This window comes from Athene cunicularia (genome assembly GCF_003259725.1).
Source record: "Athene cunicularia isolate RWA chromosome 14 unlocalized genomic scaffold, athCun1 chr14_part1, whole genome shotgun sequence".
NCBI lineage: Eukaryota > Metazoa > Chordata > Aves > Strigiformes > Strigidae > Athene > Athene cunicularia.
Genome location: NW_020799118.1, coordinates 1,571,187 through 1,590,019, shown reverse-complemented (window position 1 = coordinate 1,590,019; position 18,833 = coordinate 1,571,187). Strand labels below are relative to the sequence as shown.

The 18,833-nt window shown below is 38.7% G+C and overlaps 1 protein-coding gene across 23 annotated transcripts in view; it reads right to left on the bottom strand.

The window, feature by feature from the left end:
• RBFOX1 (RNA binding fox-1 homolog 1) overlaps nt 1-18,833 on the bottom strand; it is a 1,263,570-nt gene that overhangs the window by 130,671 nt on the left and 1,114,066 nt on the right. For 22 of the 23 annotated variants that reach the window (XM_026858910.1, XM_026858934.1, XM_026858919.1 and 19 more), the window contains one exon: nt 12,898-13,140. In XM_026858910.1, coding sequence (XP_026714711.1) covers nt 12,898-13,140 — 243 coding nt within the window. Of the gene's footprint in view, nt 1-12,897; nt 13,141-17,409; nt 17,512-18,833 lie in introns of those variants that run through there. The other variant, XM_026858930.1, reaches the window with a different exon arrangement.

Here is an 18,833-nt window from a genome sequence, read left to right as displayed (position 1 = left end):
CATATTACAGGTTTTTTTTTTTTTTTTTTTTTTTTTAAGAGTAAAAAAAAAAAACAAAACCAAACCACCATAAATGAAGAGTTTCTGTATAAGAACAAGGAAATACAAATATTCAGAGGTGAAACCTGGGATCTGGTGCATTACATTCGGTAACACTGTACTTGAAAACTACGCAAGAAAGGAAATGAAGGGGTGGGAACACGTCCACAAGAAACCGTATTTCTCAGCACAAGTATTTCCATACACCTAAACCCAAAAGAATATGGACTCTGAGCAAACAGGCAACAGAACTGCTACCTTTGCAAAGTAAATGCAAATGTTAAAAGCAAACCTCTTTAGCCTAAACTATTAATTTTTCCTTGATGTAAGTGAAAAAGACTCAGAATTTCTTTTTGAATTTTCATGTTAAGATTAATAATTTTAAATATTTTAAGTAAATCGACATTTTGTAGCTGCATTTTGTCCGTAAATCTCTTTAAATAAGGGCAGCAATAACATTTTCTGTACTATGAACATGTTACAAAATATATCACGTCATTATGAATAAGCCAAATTAAGAGCCCCGGCGTTATTAGAACTTGAAAATTGTAAATTCACAGTTTCCATTCAGTTTTGTTGACATCCCTCATCTCACACATCATTTGTTTATAACCCACAAGGATCTTTTAAGAACTGAACCGACGGCCACAGAAGCTTCATCTGCAAACACTAATTGGCACAGACTCACTCGGATCTTTCTGCCTAGCTGGGTGCTCATGCCTGCAGTATGCTGCAGTGTTGGTACACATATTGTTTTCAAACCAAATATTTAGATACTATTCGGGAACAGCTGGAACTTATGTGAATCCTTATTAAATTAAAGAGTTGACATCTTTTGACACACTTTTTATAACGGCAACAACAACAACAAAAAAAACACACCACAGGCAGAGAAAAGACTTGATGATGGTAATCATGCTTTCCTCTTTTGATTGAATCAGAATGCATTCTGCTGCTTTTTTCTTTTTTTTTTTTTTTTGCTAAATCAGTGAATAAGAGAAAAGTATTTTAATTACAATCCAAAGCAAAAAAGCACAGCAAGAGAAACCCTCCTTTCTTATTTTTCAAGGTATGTGGAAGCTGGGAAGCGGTGCCAGTCTGTTACAGAATATGCCGTCAGTCAATATCTGAAGATTGAGATGGCCTCAATGGCAAACAAACTTTGAAATCCTCTGTTCCATCAACAGAGAGATTCATGATCTTTGTCTACAGCACCTGGAGGTGTTATTAGTCCTTGTGGCAGAGGCTGATGAGAAGCTGCCACACAGGCACTCTTTAATCCCCTCCTCCTCCTCCTCCTCCTCACAAGCATCTTTACAGAACCAACTGCTCCAGCTGTGAAGACCCTGAAGACTACTGACACATTCTCCTGCCATTCCAAGAGGGGTTTTGTATGAGCATCAACGAATTTGAGTACCGGGGTAAGACTCTGACTGTAGCTCTGAGGCAGCTCCCGGAAAGGGAAGAGCTCAGTGTTTCAGTGGGTGAGATTTAAAGGGGTCTCCACTGGAAGGGCAAATGCAGAAAGCCCCTTTAAGCGAGGGTAGTAGATGGCCTGAGGGGTCTCTCTTAGAAAGCTGTTGAGAAGCTTTTCTAAATAAAAAAAAAAAAAAAAAAAAAAAAAAGGCAGCACAGTATGCTGAGACTGCAACACAACTGTGTGGGATACCACCCATCTAGAACCGGCAAGATGCAGTGATCTAGATCCTCAAATACCAGAGAATTCATCTATGTTCTTCGTATCAACTATATATTCCCTCCTGAAAAATAGATATTGTCTCCATGCTACATTAAAATCAATAGTATCTGGCTTTGTAATTCTTACGGGGGGAAAACATGAGAGTAAACTCCCAGATGATTTTGGAATGAGCAAAAACGGGGAAGAAACTGGAAGCAGAGACAAAGCTGGCATATTGAATAATAACCAAAGGAAAACCAGAGGAAGAGTATAAAAAATGAATAAAGTGCTGTAAAGATGAAGAGGAAGACAAAAAAATACCCTAAAATGCACCCAAATATGAAAAGCAGGCAAGACGCAATCAAAAGGAGAGGCAGGTTTTGCATTTAAGTAAGTCCTTTTCAAAAAATTAGCAATTGTTTTATATCCAGATATAAAAACTTCTCAATAGATTAGGAAATATTTACCCTCTGTCCCGGCAGCGCCAACAAAGTAACTAAAAGTTCACCTTTAATCACGTAAGTAAAAAACCCCAAAGCACATGGCAACTACTCGCAGCTCAAAAAAACCCTCCAATAAGATCAGGTTTTACTCGAATCAGCTCACGCTATCTTTTTTTTTTTTTGAAGTTAACAGCTACTCACGTATCAACGTGAAAAAACCCTCAGTTTTATCCAGAGCAACTAAGTGGGTTTCACATCAAGAGAAACAGAACAGGGGGGTTGCTTTTGCTGTGGGAGAACAGCATGTAACAGTTTGGTAGAGGCATTCTACTGTAAATGCATATTTTAATAAATTAGTTATCAAATGTGTACACTCTTTAAATAGCGTCTAGCTACAAGATGCAACTGTAAAGCATCAACTCTCTTAACTAGGAACAAAACCTATGACAGCAGGAGTAAATATAGTTTTAACAGTACTTGAATTTTTAGAATCAAGATACTGCTCTGTGCATGTATTATCATTCTAATTTATTGGTGTTATAAATAATTATAATGTCTATAAATATAAATAATTATAATGTCTATAAATATAAATAATTTCTATAGATATAATTTATATAGATATAAATAATTATAATTTATATAAATATAAATAATTATAATTTATATAAATAATTATAATTTATATAAATATTTTAAAGCATTTTGATTTTAATTAAAAAAAAGCACAGTAATAATAAGAAATAGTTTTCTTTAAACAGGAACGTTCATATTCAAAACTGAAAATTATATATGGAGAAGTTGAGATTCACTAAGGCAGTTATCTTGTGTTCCTGCTAATAACCGCTAGTTACCTGCAGCTTGCAGCACAAAGGTGTGAATGCTTTCAGAACCCAAGTCCATCTCCTGTAGCCTAACGGTGTGAATGGACCTCCTAGCTGCATTCCCACCTTCCAGAAAAACCCGGACACACAACACCCCATGATTCTGGTCTTCCTCAAATCGCAGCGTCTTGACAGCAGGAGATTACTATTTCCACGTCACGCTTTTGTTAAAAAAAAAAAAAGAAAAAAAAAAGCCCTATATATGCAGGATTAACTCAAGCCAGAACAAAACCAAGTTCCTCTCTTGTCCCTTCATCTGGAATTTCTACGTATTTCTACACTTAATTAATAAACTATTGGCCATTTACTGTCTAGATCTGTGCAATTTAAAATGACCACCCAAATTTTTCTGCATAGCACGTTAAGACCAAATAGAGCATGGCGTGCGTGCTTGACTCTTCTCTCAGGCTAATTTCTTTTCAGGTAAAGTCTGAAAGGCAGAAGTTCTACCCCTTTCCTGAATGCAAGTCTAGTTAATAACAAAACTGTCCTCTGTCTACTCCCGCCTGTGATGTTCCACCCTGTCACACCATGGGTAGACCATAAAGCGGCTTCAGACTTACAGATGCATTCACTGGCTCGCAGGTTAAGCCAAGACAGATGGATGTGCCTCGGTACTGTCTTTCTAATACTGACGGATAGAAAAGTTGAAGGTTTGAATCAAGTCACTCTTTTCATACTGACCCTAGAAAGGGAACAGCTTAAGCAGGGAGAAGTGGTAAGTAAGCCCACACATGAGTAACATTTAATTAAAGTAATTCTGTGGGTAGGTAGGTGGGTGTGTGGGAAAGCTGAAGAGACAGATGTGTGGGAGAGGAATGGAAACTCGAGAGTATAAACAGGATTTGGAAAAAATATTTTCAGGCTTGGCTTGGGGGGTAATAAACCACTGAGCCACCCTTAACTGAGACCCACGTGTAATCACGCAGGAGAGTAAGTTTAGCTCTTGTATAACCCTGAGCAAAGACTGTCACATTAACAGGAATTCAGCCTTATGATTTAAGAAGAAAGGAAGTCTCTACCTGAATGATCTTCGATAGCTTTTAACTACAAACCTGGTTGGTTTTCCGTCTACCTGTGCTACCTGACCGTTCCGGCCTCTCTAATGGAGAGTCCGTTGCTTCCAAGCAAGGACCTGGGGACGTTGCTGCTTCACCGAGAAGTTCCAAACATGTTCTCCTCATGCCACTGCAGAAAGCACTCCTGGCAACGTACAAATTTATGCTGAAATTACAAAAAGTTGGTGCAGGGAGGAATGGGTAACTTCTGATAAAAGCTGCAAACCACTAACTACCATTTGCATGCCAATTAAAAGAGAATGGAAAACATCATTAGTCTTACCTAACCTAGCACGGCCACTCCTGAATTTAGTGAAAATGAGAGTTAATTTTCACCACGAAAAAATCCACACACCACCCCCCCTCCCAAGGATCAATTTTAATTACCATGTTACAATGTGAAGCAAAGATGCAGAAGGTCAAAGTCGTAATTAGCTATTTCATCGTACCAAGATCCCCTTTTGAAATTTATGCTCAGTTTATTCAGCAAAATAAATGTGCAACAAAGGTTCTTCTCAATACAACAGAACCTGAAGTACAGCCAAAGCATTTGGATGCCGCGGCTACTTAAGACTACACGGAAAAGAAGAAAAAGTCAGTAATGCGACATGTAAAAGGATTGGTGTGGAGAAATAAAGAGCCCAAGGGACAATAATAAAAACCCCAATATTGTTAACTCTTTCAGGGCCAAGCAGGGAGAAAATTTTAAATTGATCAGTTGGTCAATTAAACTTGGCAGATCAGGAGTTGTCGTGTTTTTTAGAAGAACCATTTCAAGTTGGAGTAATACGGCTGTACCTCTGACTGACACTGTGATTCAAAAGACTTTCTGCTTTGAATCTGCTTTAGAGTTGGCTGGAACTACCTGTTCAAGGGATCTAAGAACTGCCAGTCTGCGACGCGGTTAACATTCAGAGGGGTATTCGGAGGCATTCGGCTCCTTTATTTGAATAAACATCACTAGAGATGACACAGCGTAATTGTCCTCTTTATCCCTGGGTGTTTTTTTTTTTTTTTTTCTTTTGGACAAATTATTACTTCACCAATTTCAGGCACCCAAAAATCATGAGAGGAAGTTAAAATCACAACATCTCAAAAAAAAAACCCCAAACAACCCAACCCCAGAATATTCGTTTTTATGATTCAATATCACATTTGCAAATCAAAAGGAAAAAGACGCTGAGGTGATACCTCTATCACAAGGAGCAGTTACCGAGATTCCAGAAGAACACCAGACGTGCTGATAGGTGGCACAATTAGCTGGCAGCGTAGCAGCTGCTCTCCTCACTTCGGACACCCACTCACAGAATGACAAGCACTTTATGGGAGCAAAGGCTAAGTTAACTCAGCAACACAGGGGGGGGGGAAAAAAAAAAAAAAAAAAAAAAGGTGGTTATCTTCTTATCAAGCAAAACAACTCAGAATACGAACAGGCACTTTATAAACAGCCTCGCAGAAACCAGTTGGTGTAAAGTTCTGTGTATCCTTGAGAAGAAGCTATTTTAGAGCATGCACCGACACATAGAGCTGCTCAAGTGAGCAGTATGTTCCTGCTATTCCTTCGCACAGGCAAAGGAATACACACGGGGTACAGTTACAAAGTTTACACGCAGGGTTCTCCGCAAGGCAGCCTTTCCGAAGCAATAACGCCTATGATCACAAGTCATTGCCGTGCCTCACTAAACTAGCGCAGCGTTATGTTATCTATTTGGGATGTCAGTTTTGATCTCTTCACTCTAGAGTAAGAGCTGGACCAGGTTGCATGCTTCTGCAGCTCCTGAAGCACTCAGGGTCTTGGGGGAAAAAAAAAAAAAAAAAAAAAAAAAAAAAAAAAGCTCCTTGAAAATTTTTCTTCAAGTAGCAGTCGGGACCGAATACAATAGGTAATATAAATGAAATAGCATACCATGCTGATACAAGAGCCTATGCCAGCAGGGTATGATTTAGATGAATAAACACTGCTGTAGCTATTGTTAAAGCATCATCAAACATCTTAGCATACTGGTGGCTAACATCTATAGATCAAAAATATGGAACTGAAATAGAACAAAAAACTGGGTCATTGATAGCGGTTGGGACTAAAAAAATATCCATGGGGAAATCTGACTTGCAAGGCAGGTGAAGAGAGGGAACACAGTGCCACTATTTAAAGACATGATTGACGTGGTTATCTGCACGGCATGCTCTCCAGACAGAACTACACACAGAGGCAAGCCAGTCAACTTTTTCCTCCCAGGCCACCAGAGGCAGTTCCAGGATCCACGTTCCAGGTGCACTGTGAAAAACGTACCAGGCAAAAGCAGAATATTCAGAGACAAGAACGCCAGCTGCGCTCAGCAGCACTGAGGAGTGCGCTGGATGTGCTGGATTTCGAGGAAGTTCACCTCAAGGCTAACAAGCACAACCAGAGTTACGTGATGAACCAGCAAACTGTCTTTTAAACATCTCTACTTCAACGTTGTAAGAGCAACTGACAGGCACGTGTAAACCAAGTAGGATATAGCCCACTGTTTAATATGGAATAGAATTTCTTGAAACAGCTAACGTATCCCATACCCTCAAGGGGATGGACAGAGCAGGAATAAAATAGGAGAGAAGGAGGATAAGAACTAAGCATCAGGGAGAAAAGAAAACAAAAAAACCCCATCACTTATACCAATAACTGACGTAAAGAACAGAGCAGGAAAAAGAGCTATCATAATAAGAAATAGTAATATGCAGCAGAGAAGTGTAGTAACCATCTACCCACCTGCAGGCTTAGACAAGGAATTTAAACACTTCACTAGAAATGCTTGCTACTGTCAAGATTTCTTACCCAAATTAAAAAATGCAATAATCCGTATCAAAAAAAAAAAAAAAAAAAAAAAAAAAAAAAAAAAATATCTTTCCGTTCCCCATAACAACTAAGTTCAACAGGGTAAATAATTTTTCAGTACGGAGTATCACTAAGCCTTCCTACATCCTAAGAAGAAGAGATAGCTTCTGCAACACGACTGAAAAATGCACAAACCTGGACATCATTAGCACCAAGAAAAAGCAATCATCCAACTGACAAAACATTATAGAGTTCAAAGAACGTACAAACTTTTAAGGAAAAGCAAGGCAACTATAACAGACATCTAGTATCTAATACATCAACTATTTTCACACAGAAGAGTATCGCGTTCAGTGGCTGCCACAGGAGGAATTCCGGTAGTAACCAAGCTGAAATTTAGTCGTAACGGTGAAGTTACGCGAAAACCACCTCATCATCTTCACCGAGCAGAGCCAGCCCCAGCCTGGGCACTACTTCTAGAGGTCTCTAGCAGTGCTGCGTCCCCTAATGCCACACTGGGTATCGACCCAGAGCCACCTGAGGCAGAGAAGCACCATGCGCTGAACCACCAACACCCCTCCAACGGCACTGTCCCTTGACGACTCCTATCCATGCACAGAACTTCTCCTATCCACACACAGAACTGACCAAGGCTTTTCATCTTGTCAACCCTGGTGAATTCACAATCCAAGGCAGACAGAGCGCCCAACGACCTCAAGTTTTCTCTAATGCAAAAGCAGGATTAAGTCCAGAGCTGAATATTATTTTGCATACACACACATACATAAAACACAGAGCGTTATTACAAACTCAGGTTTTACCATACCATGATTAGTATAACGCACTTAGAATAGGAAACACTAGAGATCGTTATTCACTCGATTACCCGCTTTCTTGCACATGCCCGGTGGATGCCCTTTGTATTTACATACTTCTCTCCCACTGACATCCACAGAAGTTGTGCAGGAAAAACCACTGGCAAGGACTGAACAAGTTTTACTCTCAGAACTATATATATGTATATATATAGTATTTTATATATATATACACACATATATATAATTATATATATTATTTTATATATATATATATATAGTATTATATAGTATAATATATATGTATATAAGTACACAGGTAAAAGGTGATTTCATATTTCACAAAGGATCCAAATATCTTACTGAAAAAAACACTTCAAAATATTTAACTATTTAACATAACACTCAAAACCGCTCTGCAAAATCATCAGACATTACTTTTATCATAACTTTGTAATACACTTATCATTGATCCGGCCTTCTCGAAAGAAGCCATTTATTATTTTTTCTTAATGACTAAAAGCATGTTTGATGCTATGCAACTCCAAAAGTCTACCAGCACTTAAATAACCCAGTACTGGATGAGTATTGATTATGCATATACTCAGATGGACTACTTCCCTGATTAAAGTTAAACAAACATATTGATCCAAAAAGATGAAAATCGTATTATTCAGAGAAGACTCAAAGTAACTTTTGACAGTGTTTTATTACCTACGGATGATTTTATATTATTTCAGCTAAATCATCCTGTCTTTATTTACTTCTCTTTCGTCTTGTGCATTTTCTCCTGTTTCATAGCATCCAAATACAAAGTTAGCAATCCCTGTACATACAATCTAAACACATCTTTTGTCCAAAACTTACCCTAACAAAATAATGGTTTACACTATTTCATCTAAATAAGAATTGAAAATTTCCCCTAGGAAACACACTTTTTGTAAGCACAAGAGCATTTCTAATCTTCTCGTCTTCACTGCTAAATGAACGTCCATTAAATTATGTGTGAAATAGGGAAGCATAACATGCAGAAAAGTCAATTTTTAACAATATCCTAACAGTCCATGCTCCTTAACAGCGCTTTTCGAAGTGCTTGCTAGTCAATTTGAGCAAAAGCAAGCCACAAAATATTTTTTCTTAACTGAAAAGAACTTTGGAAATAAACTAAGAGAGAAGCCTAAAGAAAATGGGACGTTTTTTTGAAGAGTAGATGCCCAAGTCAGCTGGAAGTCCGCAGAAAGTCAGTGCTACAAATGACAAAAGATACCCAGAGGATTATATTCAGGTATTATGTGCGCTCTTTGGAGAAGCTCAAGGTATGAAAGGGTTCGTGCAATGAATGTTTTGCTATAAAAAGTAAAATCCAAGAGCAAAAAAAGGATCCCCTCCTATTAAGTTCTCAACAAAATACTTTTGTTTGAATCAAAGAAAAGTACACATTCTCCTCTGATCAGATTTGTCCGCTTTCGTAGCATATAAAAACCACTATATATTCTGTTAAGGCTGAATTAATGACCCACACCAACTTGAGGTTGGTTTCAAGCACTGCCATCAGGACTCGGTCCTACTTCACACCCACTTTGAAAAGCTCCGAGCGACCAAAGACAACATAGGAAACCCTCTGCTAGAGCCTACGGATTCTCCTCCTGAGGAAATCAAGTCTATAGGCTTTGTATATGAATAGCACAGAATTGCAAACCTGTAATAAAACTGATGATGGGAATTTTGTTCAATTTGCAGCAAATGGGGATACTGAAAGCAGTTCCCGCTGGGCTGGGATCACACTGTGTGTTGCAGTAAAGGATTCAAGAGAAGGTGCATGGAACCTTTTTATTTTTATCTTTATCATTTATATCTTTATTGGGGTTTAGGTCGCACTAGATCCAATGTGAGCTCTAACTTCAGTGTACGATTCTTTCAGACAAAAAGAAATAACTGGGACACACAGAGGAGGTCCGTGTACGTGTCCAGCTTGAGTGGATTAAGTCCTTCATGCATGAGGTTAAGTCACTTCTGGTACCAGTTCTACAAACTAGGTAATTGCCCTGCAGCTTATCTGCTTCATATTTCAAAATTTTTTTGATCCTTTTTAGTGGTATACCCAGGTTCACATGTACATAAATATACATGTGAATAAGAAAATTCAAACACTGATCTTGCCCCCGGTAGCTTGTCAAATCTACATTAATCACAACAGTATCCTTTTGTGAAGGATTAATCGATTAATCTTCTCTATACTGGAACCTACCAAACCAATGCCACCATGTCCCCACATCAATTCCACTTACAAGTCTTTAAGACTGGAAACCAGATATTCAGAAAGCGAGCAGAAACTGGAAAGAAACTTTTTTTTTTTTTTTCCCTTCAACACTAAAGAACACATGGAGTTACAGTGTTGACACAGTGCTATTGAAGCTGTAGTTCATAATAAAAACTTACATTACTAAACCTTTTGAGAGATGTACACAGCTGGACCCTCATAATATTACAAAGCCCATGTCAGATCTGTCTGGGATCCATCTGCATATACCCGTCCATAACGTCTCTACAGTGTATTAAGTGCAATGCTAAGAAGACACACCGTAACAGATTTTTAGATCTAGGTACCCATAATTAAACTGTGCAAACAACATCCGACTGTAAATTTGTAAAACTAACTGGTGAGCAGTATGTTAAATGTCAAGGCTGCTTTGAACAATGTAGATCCGTAGAGACACACCACCAGACGCGTATTTTCAATGTATTGTTCGCCAGGGAGGGATAGTATCCACAACTTTCAGTATAACATTGCAATTTAGAAAAAAAAAAAAAAAAAAAAAAAGAAAAAAAAAAAAAAAAATATCCTTTTTTAAGAAACAAAGCAAAACAAAACTTTCTCAAAAATACCCTAAAGTCAAAAGTAGGGAAAACTAATTCTTTATAAACAGCATGGGAGCTACTTCAAAAAGTTATGCGCATTCCTCTGTAAGAAAGGAAACGGGAAGAAACAAAGCAAAACAAAACTTTCTCAAATCACCAAATACAAAAGGTTAGTGGAACTGAAGTGTTTTATCCTTCAGAGAATGGAAATTCATTCCAAGTGGAACCAGAAGGGAGAAAGTGTACGACAGGTAAAATAGAAGCTGGATATTAGGAAGGCAAAAAAAAATGAAATAAGAAGAGCAGAGAGCAAAGGATACAAAAACAAATAACAATAAAGCCTATTAGTATATCAGAAGAAGGAAACGTTCAAGGGAATCATTGGATTTGCTAGAGCTGGGATTGAATAGAGCACTCAAAGAAGATAAGGGCATTGCAGACAATCCAAATTATTTCTTTTCATCAGCCTTTGCCATGGAAAATGGAAAAACGCATACCTGACTTTTCTGATAAAGAGACTAACACTTCTTCAAACCGAAAAATCAAAAAGGGGTGAGGAAACACAATAAATTGAAAGCAATAAATGATGAGGGATGAGTTCCTGTCCCGCTCACATTGACAGGTGTTTACCATTGATTTTAGCACTGACAGTCTTTCACTTCAGAGCTGAATGGCAAAGAGACCAAGAGTTACTAAATACAAAAGGCCTGAGCTGGGCATCACAGCGGACTGTTCAGTGTGCATCAGTGGTCAAAGGAGCAAGCAAAACGGTAGAATGTAAAAAGAATGAGATAAGGACAGTCGGAAACACTATATTTTCAGTAAATATCCAATCTCTTCTGGACTATTCAGCTTAGGGTTCTTGCTCCGAAGAAATGACAGCGGCAGGATGACAAGAGTTTGACAACAATCAACAATTGTCATGGAAAGAAATTAAAAAATCTGGAAGGAACTCTAGGACGTAAATTTAGCAAAGAGATGAGTAAGAGGAGACACTGCACAGCTGCAAAACTGACTGTGAGATTTGTGCCATGAGGATGCTTTTCAACTTCAGCTTCCTCACACTACTAGAGCCAAGGGCCAGTCGGGGCAATAAAATGTTAACAAGTCAAAAATGAAAAGGACGGAAACATTTTACTTTATAAACCACAAAACCCGTGTAATTAATTCATAAGGATACCTCCATGATAACAGCAAGGAATTTTTTTTTTTTTTTTTTTTTTTTTTTTTTTTTTTGGCTTTTGATGTTGCTTTTCTTTCTTGTTCGTACCCACAGAATTCAACCCCTGCCAGGGTGATAACCATAAATTGTCAGAACGCATGCAGTTTTTTTTAGGCTGGGTATATGCCAGGGGAGTTAAGGGGAGGTAAGATGAGGTAAGGAGCACGGCTGCGGTGAGGATGAGGACAACTAGAAGAGATGTTTCAAGTGCACGCCCGAACTGCAGTGTGCTGTCTGTTCCACACTAGACCCCACACATGTACTGCAGGTGGTTGATGGCTCAGAAATCAGCCAGCTGTTGTCATGGGATATATTGGATCCCAATCGAGAATTAAGACAGAAGCACTAAACTATCGATGTGTGAAGCCTGTGACTAAAATTATAATATAGGTCCATCCAAGCAGTCTCTTGCATAATTCATGACGCTTCAGAACTTCATATATAAATCAAATAGAAGGAAAGTCTATCATTTCTGCTCTGTTGAGCACAGATCCACACACAACTTGGGTAACGGCTGCACAAACAAGCTCTCTAGAAAATAAAGTATTGCAGACGTGCTCCTCACAACACTCATTCACACAGTTCTGCAAGTAATTTCAGGACAGTATCATTCAATTATCGCTTCCATCGAGAACTACTCCTAAGTGTCAGAAATACGGAGGTCATTAAAAATAACAAAATGAGCCTGGTTTGGGTTTATTCTGTTGTTTTGTTTTGGGTTTTTTTCTCCACAAATGAATGCTTACAAACATTCTTTTCCAACGTTTTCCCATATCGGACTTAGTCAACCTTTATTATATGATTCACGTGCTCGCTATTCATTATTTTGTCTGTCTTAATACTGTAGAAAAGGAAACTACAGATTCTCCAAAGCTCCCACACTTACTAAGAGGCTCCAAAAGTAGCAGAATTATATTTTCCAAGTTCAACAATAAACTTTGACCGACTTTCAACCTTGAAATGGTAATTCTAACGCAAACAATGTGCAAAATTCTTAAATGGAACAGAAGAATAAATGTTATCAACAAACAGACATGCAACTCGAAACGTACTGCTTTCGAAAGAGCTGTAACCTTGGACTTACTGTGGCTGTGCCGGAGACAGTTTGTGCATTTGTGTCAGCTGCACTCTGTTCGGAGTGTGTCTGAGCAGGAGGGTACATGTTTAACGTGTGCTCTGGAACAGTGGTTTGGCCTGTGTAGTCTGGAGCTGGATGAGGATGCGGGGCTGTGTATTCTGCAGGGATACCGTTCTGAGGTGGAGCAAACTGGGCTGAGGCGTAAGGCTGTGCCATTGTGTCAGGAGGTGCTGTAGCTTCCTGATTACCCTGTAAAAAACAAAGGAAAAAAAAAGAAAAGGGAAAAGAAATGCGGCATGAGATAAAATAAGTGGTGATCCTGCACACGTTAACACAGAAAGTGATGACAGGGTTCTGCTGAGGCTGGTGGCCTGAAAAGGCTGAAATGGTTGTTTCTTGAGGAGAAAATGTCTTATTTGAATTAAATCCGTTTTGCTAACCTTATTAAATCTTATTATAATTGGACAAACAAATCTGCTGTTCTGTGGATAATTGAAGCCTGTTCTTTAACTGGGAAAGGTCAGAGAAATCTACCTGAACTAACGCCTCACCTCAGACAACAAAGAGGGACAAAGCTCAGTTTATTCCAAAGGCTGGAGAGCAACTGCAGACAGAGAGCTCTGATGGGGTTAGCCCGTGCTCTGTGACCCGCTCTGCCCTGCCCCTTGCAGAACACAACATACACAACCTACACACAGAGCAGGATTTGGGCGCGTACTGTTAGCATAACCGTACGTTGAAAAGATTTATATGAAATAATGCTCTATGAGATATTCAGAAATACTCTGAGGTACACTACACTGAGCAACTGCATGCCACAAATGCAAAAAAAAAAAACCAAAAAAACAAAACAAAACGAAACACCCAAGACCCAATCAAAATATTCAACACTTAAATCTAAAAATGTAATATTTCGAAATCTTACGTTAACATAAAAGAAAAATTCTGTTATAGGCTGTCAATGACATAGATGTAAGAACTTTAAAGGCTTTACATTTGAAGACAACAGTATTTCATTTCCACATTACATTAAGCCTATACAACTAAAAACCAACGCCCCCATCGCTTTATAGCTAGATCCAACTTTATGATTGCTATAATAAAGGATAGCCAAGCACGTTAATTGATCAGTTAGAGACTTCTGACTAAATGCTCCGCTCATACCAAACAGTCATAATTCTAGGGGAGGAAGCGTACAGAACCATCTTTCAGAACCTATAGGAAAGCTGTCCGAAACATGACGCTGATGATGACGCAGCACTAGAAGCCATTAATACAGTGATGATCCCACACTCGGACGAGCTGATTTGCAAGGTAAAATTATCCTTCTAAATATCAAGTAATGTAAAAATGGATATTTCAGTAAAACTTGAGTTTTAAAAATACTCCGTCATTCTCCCACCAAAGCACGTACAAGTACCTGCACAGGACTACTGTAGGGATTTTGCTTATTTGTACTCATCGGTCCTTGATTTCCTCATTTCCCAATAGGCTGGAGGAATAAAAGCGCTTTGTACTTCAGGACGTTTCCAGCCAAGTTCAACTAATTCAGAGTTGAAAGTTCTCTGACCTGAAGTGGTCCGAAACTCAGATGTTTTTAAGAATTTGCAAAAATCACAGCTCAGGAATAAGCGTTGGCACGTGGCAGGCTTGGAAGGGAAAATTTAAATTTTCCTTTGTAAAAGGCATTCAGCGTGTCCTAAAAAATTAAAACTCTATATCAGCAATCAAAGCCTCCCTAATTTTAATCCCATCTTTGCTACTATTTCAGTGTACGGCCTTGCGCAAGTAAGTTTATGTTGCTTCATTTAACCAGTTTTAAAATGAAAACAGTGACGTTCGCCTCCTTCACAGGGTTAAGTCACTGAGTCTCATTTGCATCCATCCACAGGCACTCCAAGGTTAACGCTGCCCTGAAACTCGGACTGTTTAAATTTCAGTGAAGGTTAAAAACTTTTGTGGATTTGTATTTGTATGCTCACATTAAAATGGCAAGGTCCCTTTCTTATGTCTTTGGCCTGATATTTTCACTATTAAAAAAAAATAAAATAAATCCAGATGAATTAAAACCCAGCAATGACTGGATTATACCAGAGACATTTATTAAGTGTTATAGTCTTTTTTTTTTTTTTTTTTTTTTTAAAAACCTGTGGGGGATGCAGATGACCTTACATCTTTTAATCAACTCTTCCAGGAAGGACTTTAGCAAGTGGTAAGAGTGAACAACAGCAAAGCGAACTTCTGCCTGCGTAAGCATTTTCACCGGGCTAGCTTTGAAAACCCAGTAGCTGGTTAGTGCTGCTCCTTAAGCCATTCCTTGATGTCAGATGCTAAACATGGCATTAGAGTCAGCAGCTGTTAAAAAAGAACAATAATGGCAACAAAGGGACCAAGGGCTAATGTCCAGGTGCATTTGATCTAAAGGTTTTTATACTACCTCAGGTCCTAAACCAGATGTTGCCGAGACCCCCACTGTTTCTCATTAACGCTGACAGCACTTCCATGAGACCCTAATTAATATTCAAAGCATCCACACTTAGTGCTAACTACAGCTAATATTTAATTAAGAGGGGTCGAACTTTTATATTATTTTTCACCGGCAACTCCAAACGATTCGCTTTTTAGATTTATCATAAAATGGCAAACTGCACTGGCAATTCCAGCGCCTTCGTGTTGCCGAGACTCTTCCACCTCTTTCACTAGACTTGTTAAGCAGAGGTCTGGATCACTTATTTATAACTGAGACACCATTAATAAGTAAACAATGAAAGGTCACGGGTTTGTTTGTCCTTTTTTTTTTTTTTTTTTTTTTTTTTCAGGGATTTACAGCCTTGCCGTTAAACAAACAAACCAACCAACCCCACCATGCTTAGAATAGAAAACTGGCACGCAAAGATTATCAATCCGGGCGTTATGTTTTCATTAAACTGGGGGGAGGGAACAACACTAAAGAAATTATACTCGCGCACTCTACTGTAGGCCATAAATTTAAAAGGACAGCGACAATAAATCTGAGTTGTTCATCTCTTCAAATCATTGTCTGGTGTGGCCTTTTCTAGCCTTTACAATTAGTGTGAGTTTGAGAGTCACAATTAATTCAATAGACACAGCATTACAATGTTGTACAAAAGCAGGTAGGTATCAACACGTTCTTTACTGCTCACATGGTATCAGGCCAATATAATATATGCGTAACAGAATACGAATTTAACATCAAGAACAATGTAGTGTCAACTAACAGACATTTGTATAAACGTGTGGTTGATGGAAAGCCTGGACTACACAACAGACAGATCTATCTGAATACATTTTTAAAGAACAAAACTTATTTAAATATAAACACCTAAAATATCCCTTTATTGCGCTCTTTAAAATACAGTCAACTAAAATGAATAAAGGAAATAATAAATGTAATGCATTAAGGTGAAAATATGAAATGGAAATATTGATCCTAAATTAGCCTCTGAACTCGGGTATTAATCTCAAAACTGTGGATGACAGTACACAGGCAGCCCTTAATACAATCTAGGCATGAGAAGCTAAACAGAAGTCGCCCCTTCAGACTCAGTTCCAAGTATCCTTAAGATGAAATGACCCCTTAATGCTCACGTTGTGCACGGTTTTTAATAAAGTAGTTGTTGGCAACAGAAAGAAGAACAAAGGATGGCAGACAGTCAGGCTCTGCTAAATGTTCTGGCTTGAGTTTTAATGAAAACCACATTTCAACTGAAAAATATGCTTTACGTGGCAGTGTATAAAATCAAATTTATTGCTCGCTGGTTAACTGTTGAACTCTAAAGAACAAAAATAAGAAAAAAAAAAAAAAGAAAGCATTCTGAAGATGTAGGTAAGAGAAGTTGCTCCTATTCCATATATATTACTCCATTTGAAGAAAAGCTTAGAATTTAAAATGCTCCTAGTATCTCAGATCTCAACGTGCCTTTTCAGCGTCTTCCGCTCTGAAAGGATTCATTATTAAGAAATGCATGAAAAGTGTCAAAACATAATAAAGCAAGCTTGTTATGTTTGTACACAAAAGACAGAGCACAGAAAACATTGCTTATGCAGTGTTCCTTTTTAAAATCACATTTGCAGCATAAAAATGCATTCAGTGAAAACCTTTCTGCTCGCCTGCATTTTAAAGTCGAAGAGTTTATTGTTTGTTTCACTCTATTTTCTCTCTGGTGCGTTCTGTTTCTTTGGTGAAGAGATATTTCACGTTTAGAGAAAGCCTCTCGTACTGTAGTTAAATGAGCCAAACTGCATCATCTCCTTAGGGCACAGAAACAAAGAAGAAAAATCCAACACGACTCTGTAAACCTGCTGTTTGTAAGAACGGCTCAGTTACATCTACCAAGCAGAGCAGAGATACATAATCACTGCCACGGTTTGCCCTCCTTCAGACTTAAGCGACCCAACGTGTTAGAAGTCTTGCATGCAGGGGTGCAGCTTGTTACAAGAAATGCCCTGGCTTGGCTAAAATCAAAGGTTTCAAAGGAAAATAAAAAGTGAAAATACCTGCTGTACCATCTTGCTCCCTTTATTCTCCATAAATTGAGCAGCTGCTCTAGTCCCAGGCCATGCAGCATCTGCCCAAAGCAAGCATCAATTATGGACCGGGGGGGGTGGGGGGCGTGTGAGCGATGTAATGTGTGCACGAGTGTGGATGATCGGGGTGTTGAAGGAGGGGGAGCTAACGCAAGGCTTACTGACCTCCCTCTCAACATCTGACTGCTCCCAAAACCTAATCCAGATGGGACGCCTTCAGTTTGCTGGGCCTCGCCCCATCAATCACAGCAGGCCACTCCTCTGTCTCCTGCTACTACTCATAGACTGCACCACTGAGCAGATGATTGCACACAGAAGAAGAAAAAAACCACAGCTTGACTGCATTAATAGCTGTTTAAAAAAAAAAAAAAAAAATTAGAAATGCTACTACGTAAGTTGGTGGAAGCCGAACGTTTTTGTTTTCAAAATTAAAACGCCCGCCTTCAAAGTCACCGGCCCCTCCAACCTTGCGGCGCTTTGGCTTTTCGATAGCTGCGTTACACAGCGAGGTGTGCGTTTCTGTGCCGTTAATTCATCCTACATGTGGTAGAGTTAATCCCAATCAGAGTTCTGTTTTAAAATTGCTGAACTCCACAAGTAAGCCATCAATACTGAAGTAGCCTGGTTTAGATTAAATGTACTTTATCCATCCATACAAATGAAATACTGTTTCCTCCTTTTTTTTTTTTTTTTTTTTTTTTGTTTCACTTCACGACATCCCTCTTGCTTAGCAGAGGAAATATTTCAGAAATGCTTCCAAGGTTTAGTGCTGTGAGGCACTTTAAGCAACTTCACCATTAAAGGAACTTTCCCAGATGCTCTGGAGGTAGTTTTACAGTGATTAAACTTCTAATTAAATCACATAATAAAGAAAAAAAAAAAGTAACAAGATACAGACAGTCCCCCAAAATACACTCTGTTGTGAACTGCCTACAGATGCAAGAATTGAGAAACAGGGCAGACATATAACATGGGAATTGTTACAAAAGCTCAGATTCTAAGGGGTGGGCAGAACAGCAGATCAACAGCTAGCAATTCATCATTAAATTTATATTCCAACTGAAATATATTGGATTTCTTTAAAGTGGCAGCGTAATTCTTCCAGATACGTTGCTGGCACTCCGCAATTAATGATAATAAGAGCATCCACTTCAAGTTTTTCAGAAGGAATCAGACATCCAACCACACTGGACTGATAATCACAACTGACTGACTCTGCAAGCTTTCTCTGTTGTAGCTTAATTATCTGTCCAGGCCACTCGACTCAGATCATTTGCTTCTGCAGTCACACAAAACGAAATCTCCAGCCACCTCTCTTATTTGGGAGGTTCAGCACAGAGTCAAATGCAGATTTCATTTAAAACCCAAACTAATTCCAAAATAAGGGTATCCTC